This window comes from Pipistrellus hanaki (assembly GCF_964339955.1).
Source record: "Pipistrellus hanaki genome assembly, chromosome: 4".
Lineage (NCBI taxonomy): Eukaryota > Metazoa > Chordata > Mammalia > Chiroptera > Vespertilionidae > Pipistrellus > Pipistrellus hanaki.
The window spans coordinates 36,401,300-36,422,744 of record NC_140506.1 but is presented as its reverse complement, the minus strand read 5'-3'; the positions used below and the strand labels follow the sequence as shown (position 1 = coordinate 36,422,744).

The 21,445-nt window shown below is 43.4% G+C and overlaps 2 protein-coding genes across 2 annotated transcripts in view; both read right to left on the bottom strand.

The window, feature by feature from the left end:
• CRHBP (corticotropin releasing hormone binding protein) overlaps positions 1 to 21,445 on the bottom strand; it is an 87,561-nt gene that overhangs the window by 46,950 nt on the left and 19,166 nt on the right. The window lies entirely within an intron of this gene.
• On the bottom strand, positions 3,395 to 20,173 carry F2RL1 (F2R like trypsin receptor 1). The gene is made up of 2 exons (XM_084881290.1): positions 19,883 to 20,173; positions 3,395 to 8,968 (listed from the first exon to the last, which is right to left on the bottom strand). Exons 1-2 carry the CDS (start codon positions 19,962 to 19,964, stop codon positions 7,857 to 7,859), a joined length of 1,194 nt encoding a protein of 397 aa, XP_084737416.1. The 5' UTR covers positions 19,965 to 20,173; the 3' UTR covers positions 3,395 to 7,856.

Below are 21,445 nucleotides of genomic sequence, written 5' to 3'. Positions count from 1 at the left end.
AACACAAGGCTTGGCTAAAACTGCTTTCTCAGGATTAAGTAATTAAATCTACTCAATGCTGCCAAGAAGCTATAATAAATCCTTTTATGGACTTAAATCATTCACTCCAGGCTACCTAATGAAGCTGGTGTGAGGAACTCAGACCTGAGCTAAGACCCCACAATGTTGAGAATTTCTCACCTCCAGGGCTGCTCAGACTCCAAGCTCCTAGGTACTAGTGGTAGCAGTGAACACCCTGCCCTCAAATTCTCGACAAAAGAATGATAGAAGACTTTCTAGAGCAAAGGATGTCCCAAATGGTACAGAATTTTCTACAGCCCACCCAGAATAACAGGTTTCCTTTCAGACCTATTACAAAGACAAACAGGACTGGATTTCCCAAAGACCTTTCAAATATCACTGCCTGAGCAGCGAGCAGTTGCAGAAGAAAAATAAGCCCTAAACACAAAAGCAAACGAAAGAGGAAAGACATAGCTTCATTTCTTCCAGTGATCATTACACTCAGGATTGGTGAAGTCCAGATGGGCATGTATTTGAGCCCATGAAAACTCAGTTTACAGTGGTGTGGGTAAATGGACACATCGTTGACAGGTGTATAAATTGGTGTGTCATCTTAAGAGGGCAATGATCAAAATTACACATACCCTTTAACCCAGAAATTCTACTTCTAGAAACACAGTATAGTATATCCAGACACTCCCATCATTAATATCTAATGAATCACTCTCATTTCCATATTCCTAAGGTAACAATCTCTCTTTGACTCTCTTGCCCCACAATCCTCTGCTCCCTTTCACAATTATACTACATGGAATCATTTACCATGTTTGTGTCCTTCTTTCCCATTCTTTCTTGAACACACCCATTTTGGCTTCCTAACCCCACCACTGCTGAGACGGGTGGTCTGGTCAAAGTCACCAATGCTCTCCATGTAGTAAGACCCAATGGTCACGTCTCTGTTCTGTCTCACTTGACCTCTCACTAATATTCCACACGACTGACCAGCCTCCCCTTTACACCCTTGGCGGCATATCCTCTGTACTTCCTTCCTGCCCCAGTGGCTCCTTTTCTTCTCAGAGGGTGCTGAGTGCACAAGGCCTCTGACCTAGGCCTCCTTTTCTTCATCTATATTCTCTCCCCTAGGGCAGTGGTCAGCAAAAGCCACATGCAGCTCCCCAGCAAGCAAGCAAGCCCGGTTTGCCAATCTGTTGACTAATGAGTTTGCCGACTACTGCCCTAGGGCATCTCACCAAGTCCTCTGCTTTAAAAGTGCTAGTGATATGGCAAAATGTGTTCTTTCCAGCTCTATTTAAAAATCCACATACAAATATCCGAGTGTCCTACTCAACAGTTCTACTTGGATGTCTAACGGGCATCTCAAACTCTAAAGGCTATGGCCAAAATTGAACTCTTGACTTTCAACCCCAAAACATGCCCACTTGTTATTTCACAATCATCCATCAAACAACAACAAAAACTATGAATGATCTGATTCCTCTTTTCCTCACTCCTGCAAACTTTACTTCCAAAACATTGCCCAAATCGGTTCCCTTCTCTCCATCTCTATCACCCTAATTCAAGTCAACCTCTTCTCTCGCTTGGATTGGTGGAATTTCCTCCTGTTCTTGCTTCTCCTTTTGTCCTATAATCCATCCATACTTCATAGTAGCCAGTGTCTGTTTTCTAATGATATACTTTTTAGTTTTAAAATATATTTTTATTGATTTCAGAGAGAGGGAGAAAGATAGAAACATCAATGATGAGAATCATTGATTGCTGCCTCCTGCACGCCCCCTACTGGGAATCGAGCCCACAACCCCAGTCATGTGCCATTGACCAGAATTGAACCTGGGACCCTTTAGGCTGACACTCTATCCACTGAGCCAAACCAGCTAGGGCACCAGTGTCTTTTTAAATTACCAATAAAACAACCCTATGGCACCCCATCTGAATGCAAGCCCAGCTCCTTATCCCCTTCAGTTACCGAGTACTTGCCTCTCTTCAACCTCCTTGTTCACTTTCCCCTCACTCATTCCCATAAAACACTTTCTTGGGATCCGTCCATGGGTGGCTCTTTCTTAGCCTTTATATTGTGACTTAAATTTCACTTCCTCAGAAACCTTTCCTGATCCCCTAATAGAAACTACTTGTAACCTTTACTCTTCCTTAGAATTTATTACTACTGGATATTTTTCTTCTTTTCAGTCTCTTCCCAAGTAGAAAGTAAACTCCATGAGAACAGGGTTCTCTTTTGTTGAATGTAACTTGGTGTATAGTACATGGTGTAAGAATAGTGAATGAACAAGCATGTAAAGATTCAGAAAGATATTCAGTCAAATATTGCTTGTGAAGGAATATAAGCATAGCAAAAACCAAAAAACAAACAAAACAATAACAAAAATAGAAACTACCTAAAAGCTAGGCGCTTGTATTATAATACATCTATACAATGAATGCATTTATTTAAAATAATGAGGTCAATCTACAAGTGCTGATACAGAAATAATGTCCAAATTGTGTTCAGATTAACCTAAAAATGAAAGGGCCTTTCCAAGTGAGAGACACAAGCCTTGATTTGAGATCAAAAGAACAGCTACCGTGTTTCCCCGAAAATAAGACATCCTCCGAAAATAAGACCTAGTGCATGGAAAGATAAGACATCCCCTGAAAATAAGACCTAGCGCAACTTTGGGAGAAAAAATTAATATAAGACACTGTCTTATTTTCGGGGAAACAGGGTAGCTATAAAGACACACTGATTCAGATGGTAGCTCAAACAGTGCTCAGATCAGGAGACAAAGGCAATGGTATTTATCAGAAAAGGGAACCACATCAATAGTAGAAAGGCTTTTCTACTGGTGCAGATAGCATGACATAGTGATATTAATTCTCAATAATGATTTTAATTGTCAGTCTGGCCACGTCCGTGGAGTGGTCATCTCTGCTTTACTATCTTTGCAAAACGTTCTCTGGCACACAAGGTTGCTTCAGGCCATCAAAGGTTATTTTGCAGTTTTAACATTCCAAATACTTCAGACATCAGATGTGCAAGGCAGTTCCTCCAGCATGGCTCCATTTTAAATTGGATCCCTGTATTTGTTTTTGTTTTGACAATACACATATTTGGTAGCCAGCTTCCCAAAGGACACCTAGTGATCCTTGCCTCCTAATGCCCTTAGGTAGTCTTCTCCAAATTGAATGGAAGCTGTGAAATCGAGAGCATCACGAAAATGACGTTGTATGACTCCTGAGGTGAGGCTCTAAAAGGCATTGCAGCTTCCCCATGTCCCCTGCGAGGGACCACACTGGACATGGATGACTGCGACCTCACCACATCCCCAGCCAGAAGCATCTGGCTGAACTGCTCCTGAATTCATGACCCACAGATACTGTGCAAGTTAGTAAATGTTTATTGTTGTTTTAAGCGACTACATTTTGAGGTAATTGATTATGTATAAATATAACAAATACATAACTCCTCTTTTACTAAAAAAACAAAACAAAAAAACAAAGCATACAAGTACACAGGCATACACATGCATAGAAATGTCTCACAGGAAACACAAAGGGAGTAACGGGGTGCTGACATGGTGGGTCAGGAGGGGAGATATCACTTTTTACTAATTGCTCATATTCTCAGATTTACAAAAACCACATTATTTCTACGACTTTAAAGTGTTTGTTTTTATAAGGTTTAAGCAAAACAGTGATAAGAGGGATAGGGCCATAAGCTTTCTTGTCCTTCATTTTACTAGATTTTGTCCCACTCCTGAGACATAGCTTTGAAATAGGGTATTCGTTAAAGGCCTTTGACTAAACCAAATACTGGAGGATTGGTTGTTTTTGTTTTTAATATTGACACATTTCACTGAGAATATCAGCCCCACGACTTGGCTGCTGCTAAAGCAGGAATCCCTGTTTAGTTATTGGCATTTAATAAGGCAATAATGTTGCACTAACTCTTTGTGGGATGAAGGAATGAGCCACTCACACCATGTTAGGTGCTGATTTGTGTTCATGATGGAGCCCACATGCTGGGGCTGTGGTTTCTGCAGAAGGAGGTGGCTCAGAAGTCCAGTTGTGTCTGATTTCTCACCAGTAAAGACAGATCCCGGGAGATATTCCACAGACCGACCAAGTGGTAGGGCAGCTCATACCCAAACCACAGAATTCTTCATCCTCCTCAATAAAGACATTTCCAAAGGGTGACTCCAATGACAGCATTTGCATTTAAATAGGATTCCGTGAAACCCCATGCCGTGTATAAAATGGAGAACTTCATCCCTGAGCGTTTTGTTTTCTCTTTTCATTTTAGAAGTGGGGGTGAGGGGTGGACTAGAGGCATGCTTTTGACTAGTGTGGGATCAGAGAGTTATCTTTTAAGACACCCAAATGCTGCAGCACAAACAGGTAATTTTAATCAATGAGACCAGGCCGCAGTGACAAACTGTACTTTTGATTTGGTGATACATTCATTCCACTCCTCTCAGGAACCTCCTACAGGCTTAAAGTTTCAGGAACAAAGATGTAATCACTGAACTATGCATACTGATGAGATTATAGCCTCAGGATTTATGAAATTGAGATAAGCGGGAAATTAATTACTTCTGAAACTCCTGCTGCAAACAATCATAACATTCAAGAAAATGCCCAGTAACCTAATTCCAATCAAGTCAGTTTGGCTAATGTGTCCTGCACCATGGAAGGCAAATCCACATTACCTTAAAATTGAGAGAACCCTCTTGGTAAATGGAGCTTGTGGAATGCTAAATATTCAAACTTTGAGGTGGTTTAGAAAAATCAGACCACAGTAAGTCCAATAACACAGGAGCAAAGACAACTGCACCCAGCACTTCTCTGCTCAGATCCAGAGGTCTCACAGGCCCTATGGAGTGTAACTCAGGTAGAACAGGGCTTCATGAACCACCTCCCAAAGGCACAAGAAACAAATGTAACTTGAAAAGCTTTTGCTTTAACAAAACACATTCTTATGACTATTTCTCAAGTTATTTTCTTTATACTTCGTAATGTTAAAAGGAACCAAGAAAAATACTTAATCTTCAACGGGGCAATGATTAAATTACAGTTATCCATACATGGAATACTACCTAGTCACTAAAAATGAGGAAGATCTATTCCATTTGTACTGATTAAAAACTTGCACATATACACATTTATATACACGCACATATTCTTATTTTAACATTTATTCTTATTTGAAGGGTTAATATACATATATTGTATACAAACCAATTATAAAAATTAACCTTCTGGGAGATGAGAATGAGCATGGGTAGCTAAGAAGAAAATATTTTAGTTACATATTTTTGTTCAGTTTGGGTTTTTTAGCATGTGTTATGAAAATGACTAATAAATAAACGGTAAATACCAAACATTTTTTCCCACTGAATCCCTCCATAGAGCACCTGCAAGGCCTGTGAGCCAATTGTTTCTGCTCCCTTTTACTCGGTGTCGACCATCTATTGCTTTCTTACCTGTGAAATGGAGACAACCACACAAGCCTGCTAGGGACTCAAAGCGGAGGAAGGCATGGACGTGAAAGGGGGCAGACCAGAAATGAGGTCTCATTAGCAGACAGAGGAATAATAGTAATAAGGCTACTAATATGTATGACTACATAAATGTGCCCAATGTTTAATCCTAATAAGTCAGTGAGAAAGACATTATCCTCACTTTACAATTGAGGAAACTGAGGCACAGAAGTACTTTCCCTCCGGTAACAAAAAATAAAGAAATGATAGAGTCGGAACTCAGCCCTGCCTGGTAGCTCATGATTGGCACGCTCAGCCAGTAGGCTGTGCTGCTTCAAAACAGATTGGTAAAAGTTCAAAAGATTCATAAATCAAGTGTGAATGAGCATTTCAGGAAATAGGCACAAATGCACTTTTTGGTAGAAGTATAAATTACTGAAGGCAATCTGGCAAGAGTTACCAAAATTTAAAATTTAAATAGGTGTCTAACTTTTTACCTGGCCATTCTACTTCTAGGAACATTAAAAAAAAAAAAAAAAAAAAAAAAAAAATCTGCACACAGATGTTCAATGCAGCACCATTTTAATGGGGGGGGGGAGGGGGGGGAGGGAGTGGAGCTCTAGGTAGGGAAATGACTAAATACATCACAATATAGTCAAAACATTAGTCTATCCTTTAAAAATGAAGGTCAGTCTATGGATGTAGACATGGAAAGAATTCTGAATTGTAAGTAAATGAAAAATAACTACCATAGAGCAATATGTACAGCATGGCACTTTTTTATGTAAAAATAAGGTGTGAGCCTTGCATAATTTCTTCTTAGAAGAATGATGTTGCTTGCCCTTTTACATTCCTTCCCTCAAACACACACACACACACACACACACACACACACACACACACTTCAAAAAGAAGTTGTAAAAAATAGTCATGTGAGCCCTAGCTGGTTTGGCTCAGTGGATAGAGCATAGGCCTGGGGACTGAAGGGTCCCAGGTTTGATTCCAGTTAAGAGCACATGCCCAAGTTGTGGGCTCAATCCCCAGTAGGAGGTGTGCAGGAGGCCGCCGATCAATGATTATCATCATTGATGTTTCTATATCTTGCCCTCTTCCTTCCTCTCTGAAATCAATAAAAATATTTTCAAAAAATAGTCATGTGATTTATAAATCACACAATAAAATAATTATTTCAAAAAGTCACAAATACAAGTTGTATAAAGTCAGTCTGGAGTCAAGTACCCCTTAGATATATTGCTGCAAATCACATCTATTTTAGTTTTTTTTTTCAAACAGATGTGGTTCAAACCTGGTGATGGTTTTATAATTTCATATTTGATAACAAGGGAACAAAACTGATAATAAATAGTCCAACAATAATTTCTTAAAATACTAAGTGATAAATTCTGATCCTTGTTGCGAAACTCAGGCTACCTGAAGATTTCGCTGACGTCAGTAAAAAATTACACAGCATTTGTATTTTCAAGTTTAAAATCCTGTTGCATTTTCCTCGAAATGATAATGATACATATAAAAGCTCAAGATTAATAAAGAAATTGAAAGACCCAGTAAGTCAACAAAACCAATTTCCTTATAAGCTGAACATAAAAGAGACACAAAGCATTCTGTCTGCTTCTCTTTTTAAAAACTACCACGACCCTTTGTCCAGTAACAGCAGCAGCCAGACCCATGGGTCTCAGACCTGGTGTGCCTGAGCTTTGCGCAGAAGCTTGTCAGCATACGGGTTCCTGGGCCTGTCCCCAGATTCCGAGCTCTCATTCCTGAGTCTGAAGAGCCTGCAGCATTTTTAAACAAGCGGCTCACTGCCTTCGATGAAGTGGGACAAGAACCCCACTGACCATTCAGATGCTGCTGCCCAATCCCAGCTTGCCGCCTCTGGTGAGAAGCCTGACTCTGGGCAGCTCCCTCACCTCTTTCAAAGTGTCTTCCTCCATCAACTCAATCAATTGGACATATCATTCCAGGGGGTTCTTGAGCCCTAACAAGATGGTGTTTGACCCAAGATGTATAAGAAATGCAGTTTCCACTAAAAAATTAGTCTTCCAAAACCAGTTTTTGCAAGTCACTGGGTTTGTTGTGTGTGTGGTTTTGGGGGGACCACCTTCTAGGAAGTCTGAAGTTCCATTCTGGGAGCATCTGAGTAGAGACATTCTGAAACTGGCATTTATGTCACCTTCGTGGGTTTCCTTCATGCCAACAGGGAAGCTTCCAGCAATCCCGAAAGGTACTGAACAACCATGGCACGTGGTTAAGACCCTCTTGGTTAGGAAACAACAGACACATCCCCATAACGTTAAGCAAGCTCCGAAGCCTCCTGTCAAACTTCCATCCGCGAAGCTGGAATGCTCAGTAGGAGGTTTTAATGGTGGTTGAGCTTGAGGAGTACGAGCTGGATTTCCTGGACGATTTCTTTGACGTGAGGGATATTTGCATCCGCTTCACCTTACGGACACTTCGACAAAGAAGAGCGTTCTTTGCGTGATTCCTGAAGTCTTCTGAGACAAAGTAATAGACAAAGGGGTCGATGCAGCTGTTGAGGGTGGAGAGACAGAGAGCTACGATGTACAGGGCGTAGACGGAGCTCTGGCCCCAGTGTTTAATGGTGAAATAGTGCACCACCAGCAGAATGTTGCTGGGAGTGAAGCAGACCAGGTACATGACCAGGACAGTCACAATCAGTTTGATGGCTCTCCTCCTCCTCTTTCCCGAGTTCTCGTCGATGGCAGAGGATTGAAGGGTTCTGATCATCAGCACGTAGGCAGAAGCCATGAGGATGGCTGGGAACAGGAAGACTCCGATGGCCAGAGAGAGGAAGTAATTGAACATGTCCCCCACCAACACCTCCTCGGGTAAGACATCGTGGCAGGTGGTGATGTTGAGGGCAGGGATGTAGCTGGTCTGCTTCACGAGATACAGGGGGATGGTAACCAGCAGAATCAGCAGCCATATTCCTAGGGAGATGCCAATGGCGATGTTTGCGTTCTTCCTGTTGTGCGCCATAGGGTTCACGATCACCCAATACCTCTGCACGCTCAGGCAGGTTATGAAGAGGATGGAACAGTACATGTTGCCATAGAAAAAGCCAATGAGCACCTTGCACAGAGATTCCCCGTAGGTCCAGTTGTTGCCATGTATGTGATAGGCAATCTTCACAGGGAACCAGATGATAGAGAGGAGGTCTGCCAAGGCCAGGTTGGCCATGTACACCACCGCAGGGTGCTTCTTCTTTGTTCGGAAAAGGAAGATCCACAGGGCCACGCCATTACTCGGCAAACCAACCACAAAGACAACCGTGTAGACAATCGGAAGGAAGACAGTGGTCAGCTTTCCAGTCAGGAGGGAGGCAGAAATCTCATCCACAGAAAGGCCTGGCTCCACTGGAACGCTTTTCCCAGGGATTGGAGATGAGTCACCAATTCTACCAATTATACTTCTTCCCTTAGAGGGTTTATTGGCTCCTGTACAAGAGAGGCAAGGCAGACAAGGGTCATTCCAGAAACCAACGTTTCAGCAGTCACGCTGGTATGCATGAGTAAAAGCACTGCAGATAAAGACAGGAGGAGCACACGGAATGCCAAAGGGGCTTTCTTTGGGTGACTGGGTTAGTGGGATTTCTGTAGCCTGGTTTTTTGTTTATACAATGAAATTTTCTCAATCAGAGGGTCATGGGTATGTGTGGAATAGAACATTGATTTCTATGAATCTCGATAAGACTGACAGTATTCAATTTATTTCTTACAAATTCTCCCTAACTGTTCTTGTAAAGGCCATCTCACTCTGGCTGAGACAGGATCCAGCCTGGCCTGCCAATCATTCCTTATGTCAAAGCACCACAGGGAGATTCCCAGGAACACAAGGGACATTCCACTCACCCACAAGGACAGCCTCAGGCCAGGCAGGGATTCCCCCGCCCCCTTGATGTGGGCCTCCTGGAGACTTAACCCCTGCGGGCAAGCTTTCTGGCGTCATGGCGACTGGACAGGTGGGTGCACCAAAGACAAATAGGTGTTCTGAATTTCAAGCAAGTAACATGGCGAGCTTTAACAACTTACTCCTCCCCATATTATGAGTTAAACTTTAGAAACCACAAACGAACGAGTGATATATTCAGCCTACAACCTGCCTCAACTACGTGTTCAGGGACCTGCAGAAGAAAATGAAGGACGGTTTGAGGACACCGCACAACCTTATTTTAATTCTGAGGGGGAGCAGGCCTGGCACCCTGCAGAGGAAACAGGGCAAAGTACACCAGGGATGATGTTAAACCTACTCCCTGGTTTATCTGATCATTTTCATGCTTGGTCATCACTTTTCTTCTAGCTCTGCACCAGGAGGAGTGGTTGGCCTGGGTGGAGGGTTAATAGGTGTAGAGATCAGTCCTTCACTTTTCACTTAGTACAGCAGGTTGAAAGGTGGCCTCAAAAGGTATGTCCATGTCCCAATCCCTAGACTCTGTGATCACTGCCTCACTGAGAAGAAGGGTCCGTGCGGACGTAATGAAGGAGCTTAATCTGAGATCATCCTGGATTACCCAGGGGGGCCCCAATCCACTGGCAAGTGGCTTTATAAGAGAAAGGCAGTGGGAGATTTAAGAGAGAAAATAGAGGAAAGAGGCGTGAAAAGGGAGGCAGAGATTGCAGCGATGCTAAGGAACAAGCCGAGGAACACCAATAGCCACAGGAAGCTAGAGGAGGCAAGGACCGGACTCTCCCCTCGAAACCTTCAGAGACAAGATCTTCATTTCAGATTTCTGGCCGCCACAACGGTGAGAGAATTAATTTCTCTTCGTTAAGCCTCCATTTTTTGGGGGGTTTTTTTGGGCAATTCGTTAGGGCACAGGAAACTAATACACTTAGAATAGACCTATGTCCTTGTTTTAATTTCTTTTATAATTTTTTAAAAGAACATGATTTTTAAATAAAAAAATAATAATCCTACATATTAAAGTGTTCTTTATATAATTGACTATTGCCCATAATAAGAAACATACTCTTTATACTAAATCTGTAATAGAAAGAAAAGTTTCACAAAATAATTATTACCCTCATTACGCAGGGAACACTCATACTTTTTACTGTGTTCTAGTCCGTCCTTACAAAAAGCCAGTCACCACCCTCTACATTAATTTCATGAACCACTTATGTGTTTTTCAAAACCAGTTACCAGAATGACCAATTGTGACAGCAGCAGGGGGTTACAGGACTACAGCTCTACAAAATGAACTACCTACTACCAGCAAATGCTGACTTTCCTCCTCCTCCCCCTCCCCCTCCCCTTCCCCCTCCTCCTCCTCCTCCTCCTCCTCCTTTTTCTTCTTTTTTTTCAGACTTCAGCTTTTTATTGAATGTGTTACAAAAGAGCTTTAGTCCAAAGACCAGCCCTAGCCTGGCAGTTCAGTTGATTAAAGCATCATCCCAATATGCCAAGGTTGTGGGTTCAGTCCTGGCCAGGGCACATACAAGAAGCAACCAATGAATGCAAATTAAGTGGAACAACAAATTGATGTTTCTCTCTCTCTCTCTCTCTCTCTCTCTCTCTCTCTCAAATCAATAAATAATAATATTTTTTTAAAAGACCAAAGCCCATGTCATCATCAAATTCCTCAGATTTTTTTTTTTTTTTTTTAAGATTTAGAGAGAGAGAGAAGAAAGTGGAAACAAGAAGACTCTGAGGCATTAGCTGATGTGGCTTAGTTGGTTGGGCATATGTTTGAAGCTATAACACTAGTAAATGTTGAGATGCAGCTCAAATGTCACTGAAGCCCTCTCAGCAAAGTGTGCAGGATTTTACCCTGTATGGTGTCCTACACAAGCTGATTTTCAACTGGTGTGCTGTAAGAATTTTTAAAATATACAATACCTATTTAGTCTAGAGCACTGACCTCTTTTCCCTTAGATTGTCAAATTAAAGAAAAATAACAACCAACACTACAATAGGCATCTGGGGGTGAATGAATCAAAATTACATCTATTTTTTTTTGTCATATTGACAAATATATATTTTTTGGTGTTCCACAAAATTTCAGTAATTTTACTTTATGTGTGCCATGAGATGAAAAAGGTTGAAAATCGATGTCCTGTACCAGTGGTCAGCAAACTCCTTAGCCAACAGAGCCAAATATAAATAGTACAACAATTGAAATTTCTTTTGAGAGCCAAAATTTTTTTATCTTAAACTTCTAACGCCACTTCTTCAAAAGAGACTCGCCCAGGCCGTGGTATTCGGTGGAAGAGCCACACTCAAGGGGCCAAAGAGCTGCATGTGGCTCTCGAGTCGCAGTTTGCCGACCATGGTCCTATACCATTCACCACTCTTGTCTAGAACTGATGCTATCCCAGCTCCTGACCATATGATCCGCTTGTAAACCAGATAAAATCATTTCCAGATAAAATCACTTCAAATTAGAGAGAGGAGAAGAAATTAAATAAATGCACACATGAAGTTTAAACACACTTAAAGTAGCTGCCTACAAAAGCACCTCATTTGGGAGCTGTTATCAACATTATCTGCCCAAATATCAAGGACCCACTCCCACTGGTGCCCAGGGAGGCGCCTCCACCTCATTGACAAACAAGTGAAAAACGCTCAATGCTCCCCAGCCCCCCACCCTCACTTACCATATCCCCAGCCACTCTCAGTTTTAACAGTAGACGCTATTCATAAATATTGAAAACAGAGCCACCATATACTGTCCATTGAAAAATGCACTGGCAGAACATACTTCCATCTATATAACAAAATTATAATTTATTTGTAAAATCTGAAGTTGAGAAGGATACCCAAACTCTGTCTGGGGATAAAATGGCTGGGGAAGGCACAATTTTCTTTTCTTTTTTTTTTTTTACTCCACACCTCTCCATATTGTTGGGTTTCTTTTTTAAAAGAGTGCAAACTGATGAAATCTTTTTGGAGGGCAATTTGGCAAAACATGTCGAAATTTAAAGTGTGCTTGCCCTATGACCTATCACTTCATTTCTAGGAATTTGTCCTGCACGTATACTAGCTAAAAGTGCACAATAATACTGTATATAGGAGACTATTTACTGGAATCTTGTTTATCATGGTAAAACAAAAATGTTTGTCTTGACTTCCATCAAAAAAGGGACTATGGTATATAGCAGCAGTTCAGTCAAAGGTGAACCACATTAAAGATGGTGGTCCCACAGACTGTAATACAGCTGAAAGATTCTGAACATCTAATGACATCATAGTGCAACACATTGCTCACATTTGTGGTGATGCTGGTGTAAAAAATCTATAGCAGCCCTAACCGGTTTGGCTCAGTGGCTAAAGCATCAGCCTGGGGACTGAAGGGTCCCAGGTTCGATTCCGGTCAAGGGCATGTACCTTGGTTGCAGGCACATCCCCAGTAGGCAATGTGCAGGAGGCAGCTGATCGATATTTCTCTCTCATCGATGTTTCTAACTATCTATCCCTCTCCCTTCCTCTCTATAAAAAAAATCAATAAAATATATTAAAAAATAAAAATAAAAAACCTGCTGCACTGCCAGTCATATGAAAGTGCAGCATACAATTATATACAGAACATAATACTTGGTAATGATAACAAACAAATATGTTACTAGTTTGTGTCTTTACTATACTATACTTGTTATTTTATTGCATAAGACAGTACGCTGCATCACATCAGCGGCAGCCTTATACATTTCCTATTTACTGTGTCACTTGGTTGATTTAATCTCATGTTTTGTACAGTGGCATGCTGCATAGGCTTGTAGTCTAGAAGCAACAGTCTATATCAGATAGCCTCGGAGTGCAGTAGGCTATGCAATCTAGGTTTATGCAAGTGCCCTCTATCACATGCAAACAATGACATAATGGCCTGGTGACCATTACGTCTCTCAGAAAGTATCCCCATCATTAAGTGGAGCATGACTGTAGTTCAATAACTTACGACATTTACACAATGAATAATATTCTCCCCATAAAAGGGTGGATAGGCCACCACGGCTATGTTTCCTGGGCACCTGTGTCTGTACGTTTGTCCCAGCGGGCGGTGGCCACGCTGCTTTCTGGTAGAGGTGTGGTGTTGTGGCTGCGGCCTCTGAGCTGGATGAACCATGCTCTCAGTGGAGGCAGGAGCCCAGGGGAGCCGGAACCAGGGCCAGCACAAGGGTAGCTGTTGCACTGACTGTTGATGGTGCAGGACTTGCAAGCCACTTTGTTTTGCAAGCCAGGAAGCATGCGGAGCCTCAAGTCAAACAAGTTTTTCAAAGTCTACCAAAACCTGCCTTCAGTGGGGGCTGTTACAGTGGTGGGGTTGTGCCACAACGACAAAGCGGGAAGCAGAATTAATGCTAGGTGTAAGCCCTACTGTCAATATAGGAAAAATAAGAGATGCTCATGGGCATAGTATGCATTTGTTTGTTTGTTTATTTGTTTGGGGGGAGAGTTGTTGTTCCACTTATTTATGCATTCATTGGTTGCTTCTTGTATGTGCCCTGAGATGGAACCAGCAACCTTGGCATATTGGGATGAAGTTCTAACCAACTTAGCTACTGGGCCAGGGTCAACTATGAATTATGCTTTCACATCTCCTGATATAGCAGCCAAAAATCAACAAAGCTAAAGATTTATGGAAAGTCAAGCAAAAAATAAATTGAAGTAAATGTATGATGAATTTTAACTTAGTTTATAAATGAGGGTCAGCTTTTTATAATAAAATGCCTCGGAGTTATAAATTTAAAAAATAAGCTAGCACAAACGAAATCAAAGCCTTGGATTAGTTTCTTGTTTAAATTTGAAGATTTTAAATCAGATTATAGAAATAGAGAGCCCAGCTATAAAACCACATGTATATGGACAGATAATTTTTTACAAAGGAGACAGAAACACACAATGGAGTAAAGATGTGACCATTGATGGTGCTTGAAACCTGGAAAGCCACATGCAAATTAATGAAACTGGATTACAGTTTGTCCCCAAGTACAAAAATTAATTCAAAATGGATCAAAACCCTAAATATAAGACCCAAAACAATAAGTTACATGGAAGAAAATATATGTACCAAACTTATGGACCTTGGTTGTAGAGAACATTTTATGAACTTGACCCCAAAGGTAAGGGAAGTAAAGGCAAAAATAAGTGAATGGGACTATATCAAACTAAGAAGCTTCTGCACAGCAAAAGAAACTGCCAACAAAACAAAGAGGCAGGCAACCAGATGGGAGATGATATTTACAAACAGTAGCTCCCACAAAGGTTTAATTTCCAAATATATAAGAACTCATAAAACTCAACACTAAACAAAGAAACAACCCAATCAAAAGGTGGGCGGAGGACCTAAAAATACACCTCTGCCAAGAAGACATACGAACAGCCAACAGCTATATGAAAATATGTTCAACCTCTGGCAATTAGGGAAATGCAAATCAAAAGCACAATGAGATACCACCTCACACCTGTTAGAGTGGCCATTACCAACAAGACAAGCAATAATAGGTGTAGGACAGGTTGTAGGAAAAAAGGGAACACTCATCCACTGCTGGTAGACACGTAGACTGGTACAACCACTATGGCAATTCCTCAAAAAAAATTGAGAATAGAGCTACTATCCAACCCAGCAATTCCTCTCCTGGGTATATACACAAAGATCTCAAAATCATTTATCTGCAAAGATATATGCACCCCTATGTTCAATACAACATTATTCATGGTGTCTAAGACAGAAAACAAACGAAGTGTCCCGAGATAGAAGACTGGATAAAGAAGATATGGTACATGCACGCAATGGAATACTACTCAGCCATAAGAAAGGACAAAATAGTGCCATTTGCAACAAGATGGATGGACCTTGAGAACATTATGCTAAATGAAATAAGTCAGCCAGAAAAAGCTAAGATGATTTCACTCATATGTGGGATATAAAATTAAAACTCATGAACACAAACAGTAGTGTGGTGGTTGCAGGAGGGAAGAGGTGGGGAATAAGGGGATCCTAAAATATAGGGACAGAAGAAGATTGGACTTCATTGCACATGGTGCAATATTCAGATCTTGTAACATAGAAACACACACCTGAAACCTGTATGTTCATATTAACCAATGTCATCCCAATAAATGTATTTTTTTAATTAAAAATAAATCAATTATAGAATATTTGGAGATTAATACTCAATATTGTGATTATGAATACATACCACTTGAATAGAAATGTTGTTCATTATTCATGTAACAAATAATTTGGAATCTACTACAAGGCAAAGTGAACATGATAATCTCTGCTCTGAAGGAACCCCAATCTAATGGAAAACTAAATACCATGTGATAAATATTATAATGGAATTAGCAAAGGTTGTTATTGTTGAAAAATAAGGGGAGAGGGAGAGAGGAACCGTGTGGGCTTTGGCCTTTGAAACTGATATTATGTGACAAAATAACCAACGAGGAGAGCACAGGGTCCTAAATTGATGACAAGTCCAATTAGAAAGGGTCAGGTTCACACAAAGAGCTGCAGCATATATAAACTGGAGACAAAGGAACACAAGACAGATTCTTTTTCCCCAATAGAAAGAGAGAGAACAGCCTTTTTCCTATTTTGGGGCCCCTTCCTAGCGGACACCCTTGCTTCCAATAAACTTCTACATTTTTATTAAAGGAAACTTTTACAAATTTATTCTTCATCTTTGTCAGACAAGAACACTCAAGAAGAAATCTGCACCCCAAACCCCACGTTTCATTATAGTACAGACTCATCTCATTGGGAGGAAAAGCTGTCAAGATACAGAGAGCTAGCTGGCTCAGCTGCTTGGAAAAATTGAATTTAAAAGTGAATTTAGCTTCAACTTTGACCTAAGGAAATGATCTAGGTATGTATATATCACTGACAGAATTCAGATTTACTCATTAAAAACTTGATTAAAAAAAAAAAGTATAACAGATTTCTACATACTGACCATGAATAGATGTATTGTGTTAAATAAATAAATAAATTATAGGATGACATGTATACTTTGACAATATATATTTGTGCATAAAGTAGTCTGTGGAAAGGGAGAGATGGGAGATTTTCACTTTTATTAACACTTCTGATTTGTACAATTGTGGGAGGAAATGCATAAAAAACTTTTAACTTTCGAAGCACTTGTTTTTTACTTTACGCGCTCCCCACTAAACCAAGTATAAAACAACTACTTTATTGGTGTTAGCTCCTCTTGTATCTCTTCCCCTACTCTCTCTGACCTCCAAATCCTCTTTTGTTCCCAACCTTTAGGAGCAGAAACTGAAAAATAACAAGCTTCAGTTGCTGAAGACCTCTTCCTAGGTATATTTTTAGTAAATTCCTATGTTCTTTCAGGATAAACTGTTTTCCTCTCCACGCCTGCCCAGCTAATAAAACCATAAGAAGGTCAAACCGACTTCACTAAAGCATCCCCTATCAAGGTTAATTAGTAACCACAAGGCAAGCTAGAAAAACAACACAAATTTAAAATCCCATCTTCCCTTCATTATAGTGTTCTCTCTTATCACAACACCTTGGAAATACCCCACGTGTCTAGCAACAGAGGACCAATTATAAAAGTATGATACATTCTCCTATAACATATTTTAGAGTCGTTGAAAATGTTTTATATCACTGACATGCTACTGATACTTACATAATCCCAGATTTGTGTGAAAAAATTTTCTATGTGTATGAACACATATTTTATGCATGGATGCATGGAAAGCATGGGAAAGGAGATATATATATATATATATATATATACCAAAATGTGAACAGCTGTTACTTGGGTGACTTAATTGAACTTTTCCCTTTTATCTGTCTCATTTTTTGGTTTACAGTGATCACATATTACTTGCATCATTAAGAACCAATAGCAAAGAGAACAGAAGTTTCAGTCTCCAAAAGAAAAATAGAATGACTATACCATAGGGGACCTCCCAGGCTTGTGATACAGAAAAACAGTAAGTGCCTGGAAGAAACCAATATACATGCCCATCTGCCATCAACCCTCCAGGTCACTCTGGCAAGTCCCCTCACTTCATTCCTCATTTACTATTTCCAGAGGTCCTTCAGGTAATGACTGTGCTGGACCATGGCAATGAAGACGACCAGAGGGCCCCTGACCTCCAAGAGTTCACAATCCAGTGGGGAGACGGATTAAACATATTTACACAAATAATTATCCATTGCTGTTGTGATGGGGGAAAAAGGAAGCCCGATGGAATATTTTCCTTAAACGCCCCTCCTCTGCAGTGGGCCACATCTGTAAAATGAGAAGGTTGTACTCTAGGCCAAGTTTCCTTCCATGAGATAGTCTTTTTTGGGGTAAGGTCTTTGGGAAGAAAATCAAAGCTGTTATCTGTCCTATAGCAAACTGAGGAGCAAGCATAAGGGTCAACTAAAAGAAGATGAGCCAGCCCTGGCCAGTTTGGCTCAGTGGATAGAGCGTCAGGCTGCAGACTGAAGGGTTCCGGGTTTGATTCCAGTCAAGGGGGCATGCCCCAGTGGAGGACATGCAGGAGGCAGCCAATGAATAAATCTCTCTCATCATTGATGTTTCTGTTTCTCCCTCTTTCTTCCTCTCTGAAGTTAATGGAGATGTATTTTTTTTTTTTAAATAACAATAATAATAAAAGGGGATGAGCAAAAGTATGGGTTGAGGGCCAGAAAACATCAGTGGTGCTCTATTTCTTAATCAAAATCAAATCGGTCTCAAGTTGGGAGGAAAGTTACTCTACAATGGAATAAAAGTATGCATCTGAAAAAGAAAACACCGAAACTGGAATATTAAACAGTTCTGGTTAACAGGTAACTTGACTTGGCTGCTGTTACATTAAGTTCACCTTATACACCAGGAATCCCCCAGTCCCGGCCCAGTCACTTTGTAAACAAGAACACACCAGTAGTCAGAGCAAGCTTCCTATAGCAACTGTCTGAATCATACAAGCACTGAATCACCCGCACCGCGCCGTTTCCAAAATGTTTGTAGCACACTTTACTTTCTGAAAATGAATAAATGCTGACAATAAAATCTATATATACAGTTGGTGCCGTTTTCAAGCAGACACCACAATAGGCTTTTCTGTAACCCCAGAGGTAAAACAATCACGCTCTTCCATCTAATTCAAACTCACAGTGATCTGCTCTTTTACAAAGTCTTTGTAAAAAAGGATAAAGGTGAGAAACTGCCTTTCACAGTCGGGCCTGCACATTCCCCGGGGGAGTGAAAACCTCCCACTTGAAGGCTACCCCGGCAGCCTCAGACCCGCAGCCTCAGACCGCGGGGGTCGATTAGCATCACAGAGGCCCATCCCAGGCCCAGCACCCCACCCCCAGGCGCTCAGAGGGCGGCTCCGCCCGGGAGATCGCATCCCCAGCAGGGTCCCTGCCGCACAGCCGGGCAGCACCATTGCAGAGCCCGGCAGCCATGGGCAGTTTGGCACCTGAGCACCAGCCCAGCCGGCTCTCGGGCTGTCTCCTGGGGCTGGGAGTGAGTGTACTTTCCCTGGGGCGTGGAAGGGCCTGGAAAGTCAGGGCCCTGAATTCACCCCGTCGGATACAGGTAGGTTTAAGGTAGGGTGACCAGGCGTCCGGCTTGTGGCGGGACAGTCCCGATCTTTAACAATTTGTCCCGCGGCGTTTTTTAAAAAAACGCCGCGGGACAAATTGTTAAAAAGCAGAACGTCTGGTCACCTTAGTTTAAGGAGCTCCATTCGTAAATCTGCGTGACCCCCCCAACTGGCCTAACGAACTTGGAAGCTGAGGCCGGTCATCCCGGGAACCCAGCGGCGTCCGGCATAACGGGGCCCCCCTCGGGCCAGAGCAGCTCAGGGCCCCGCCGGGTCTGATCGCCACGGGCCGATCCCAGAGAGGGAGTTCCAAAGGCTGAAGGGGTTTTGCAATAATAATAATAATAATAATAATAATAATAATAATAATAATAATAATAAATAAAATAAAAATAGAAGTGGAAGGTTCCAGGCCCGGGCTCCCTCGCACTCCACCCCACCCCACCCCGAGCCGCCAGCTCGCTAACTCCAGGGGTCCCGAGGGTCCGCCCGGAGGAGGCCGCCAGGGCGTGCGCAAAGCTCCTTCGTGACTTCGTGTTTGCCAAGGAGTCGTCCCGTGGGAAGGGTGGCTGAGCCTCTGGGTTCCCTTTGGACTCGGGCACCCCGTTCCCTTCCCGCTCCCCCGCCCGCTCCAGCCTCTCCGGGTTGTCCCATTCCGAGGCTCCCCTGGCGCTGGGACTCCCCCTCGGAGCCGCCGAGGGGGGCGAGGAGGTGCCGGGGCGGTGGCTGCAGGTACAGGACCTGCCCCTCGCGCACCTGCCCCGCGTCCACCCTCCGCCCGGGCCCCGGCTCCCGGCTCCCCAGCGGCCCCAGCCCTCCTCCGCCCAGCCGCTCACCGTGGCCGGTGTGGTTGCAGGAGGCGGAGGCCGCCAGCAGGACGGTGCCCGCCAGCAGCCACGCCGCGCTCCGGCTCCGCATCCTCCCAGCTGGCCCGCCGCCGCCGGGCGGACGGGGACTCGCCGCCGCGGACTCCGAAGCTCAGACCGCCGCTCGCCGCTCCTCGGAGGACCGGCCGCCCGCTCACCTGTCCCTGCCCGCAGCCTCTGCTTTCCGCCCGGGGCCCGGAGGTTTCACTGAAACCCGAGCCGCTCGCTGCACCTGCGGGAGGCCCCGCCCCGGCCCCGCCCCCGGGCCTCGCTCCGGAGCACCTGGCCCCGGCAATCCCCCTGCCCGCACCCCGCACCCTCCTCCAGCCCCGGCCCCCGCTCCCGCCCCCGCGCGCTCCCAGCTCCAGGGCCCGAGCCGCGGTTGCAGGCGCTGCCCCCGGCGCCCGCGGGCCGGGACGGCCGGGTGAAGTCGCCTCCCTGGAATGCAAATGACAGCAACGCTGGGACCGAGGTTCTCCTCGGGGCTTGGGCCACGCCTAAGACTACCTTTAACCTTTCATTACTCCGGGGAGCCCGCGCCTTCCGTTCCCTCCCTTCCTCCGCTTTTCCTAGTGGCCCAAAGCCAGGTGGACCGAGCTCTCTGCACCGATCGCCCGCAGAGGCTCCCCAGGTGGGTGGTCCCTTTGGAGAAGGAGACCAGAGGTCCCGCTTTTGGCGGGACAGTCCCGATTTTTAAACAATGTGTCCCGAGGCGTTTTTTAAAAAGTCCCGATTTTTTTTTGGAAACGTTTGGTCACCTTCCCTTTGGATGAGGAGTGAGTTTCAATCTGTGGAGGCAAGACAGGGCTCTGTGGACACACAGGAGAGCAGTGGGAGCAGGAAGAGCTCCCAGCAGCAGGGGTCAGAGATCTGGGGTGAGGTTTCCGTTCTGCTGTTATTAGCTGTGACCCCAACAAACCTCTTCACCTTCCTCAAGGCGGTTTTCTCACCCGTGAGTTGGAGGAAGAGAAAGCACTTGCACAACTACTTTATTTCTTGCCATTTGTCAACATGTCTTAAATAGGCGCCTTATTTAAATCTTCTGCACAACAAGAATCCCTTTACATAGCCATGGCGAGGACACAGGATGAGGGCAATGATGGCCCTGGAGCTCTGGTCCCAGCGCAGGTGAATTTTCCACAGGAGCCTGGGAGGAAGAAAGCATCCTGCTGGGCCCTGGAGGGCCAGCTCCTCTACATGCCAAGGGCCAGTGATTTTACTGCACTGTCTGGTTTCACCCCCACAACAACGGGTAAAATAAACGTGATTACCATTCCAATTTTACAGACAAGGAGAATGGAGGTTAGAAAGGTTGGATAAGGTTGCCCACCGTTACACAGTTTATAGACACAGATCCCTCTTAAACTCTAATCTATGCCTGCCGCTTGATTCTGTGAATCACTGCACTAGAAATGCTTCCACCACAGTCTCCTTCGCATGGGGATCCCACAGTCCAAACAAGTATATAAGCAGATGGAGGAGGTGGGGAGAGAAGGAGTGTGAGATTGGCGATGGATGCACCGGGCCTTCGTT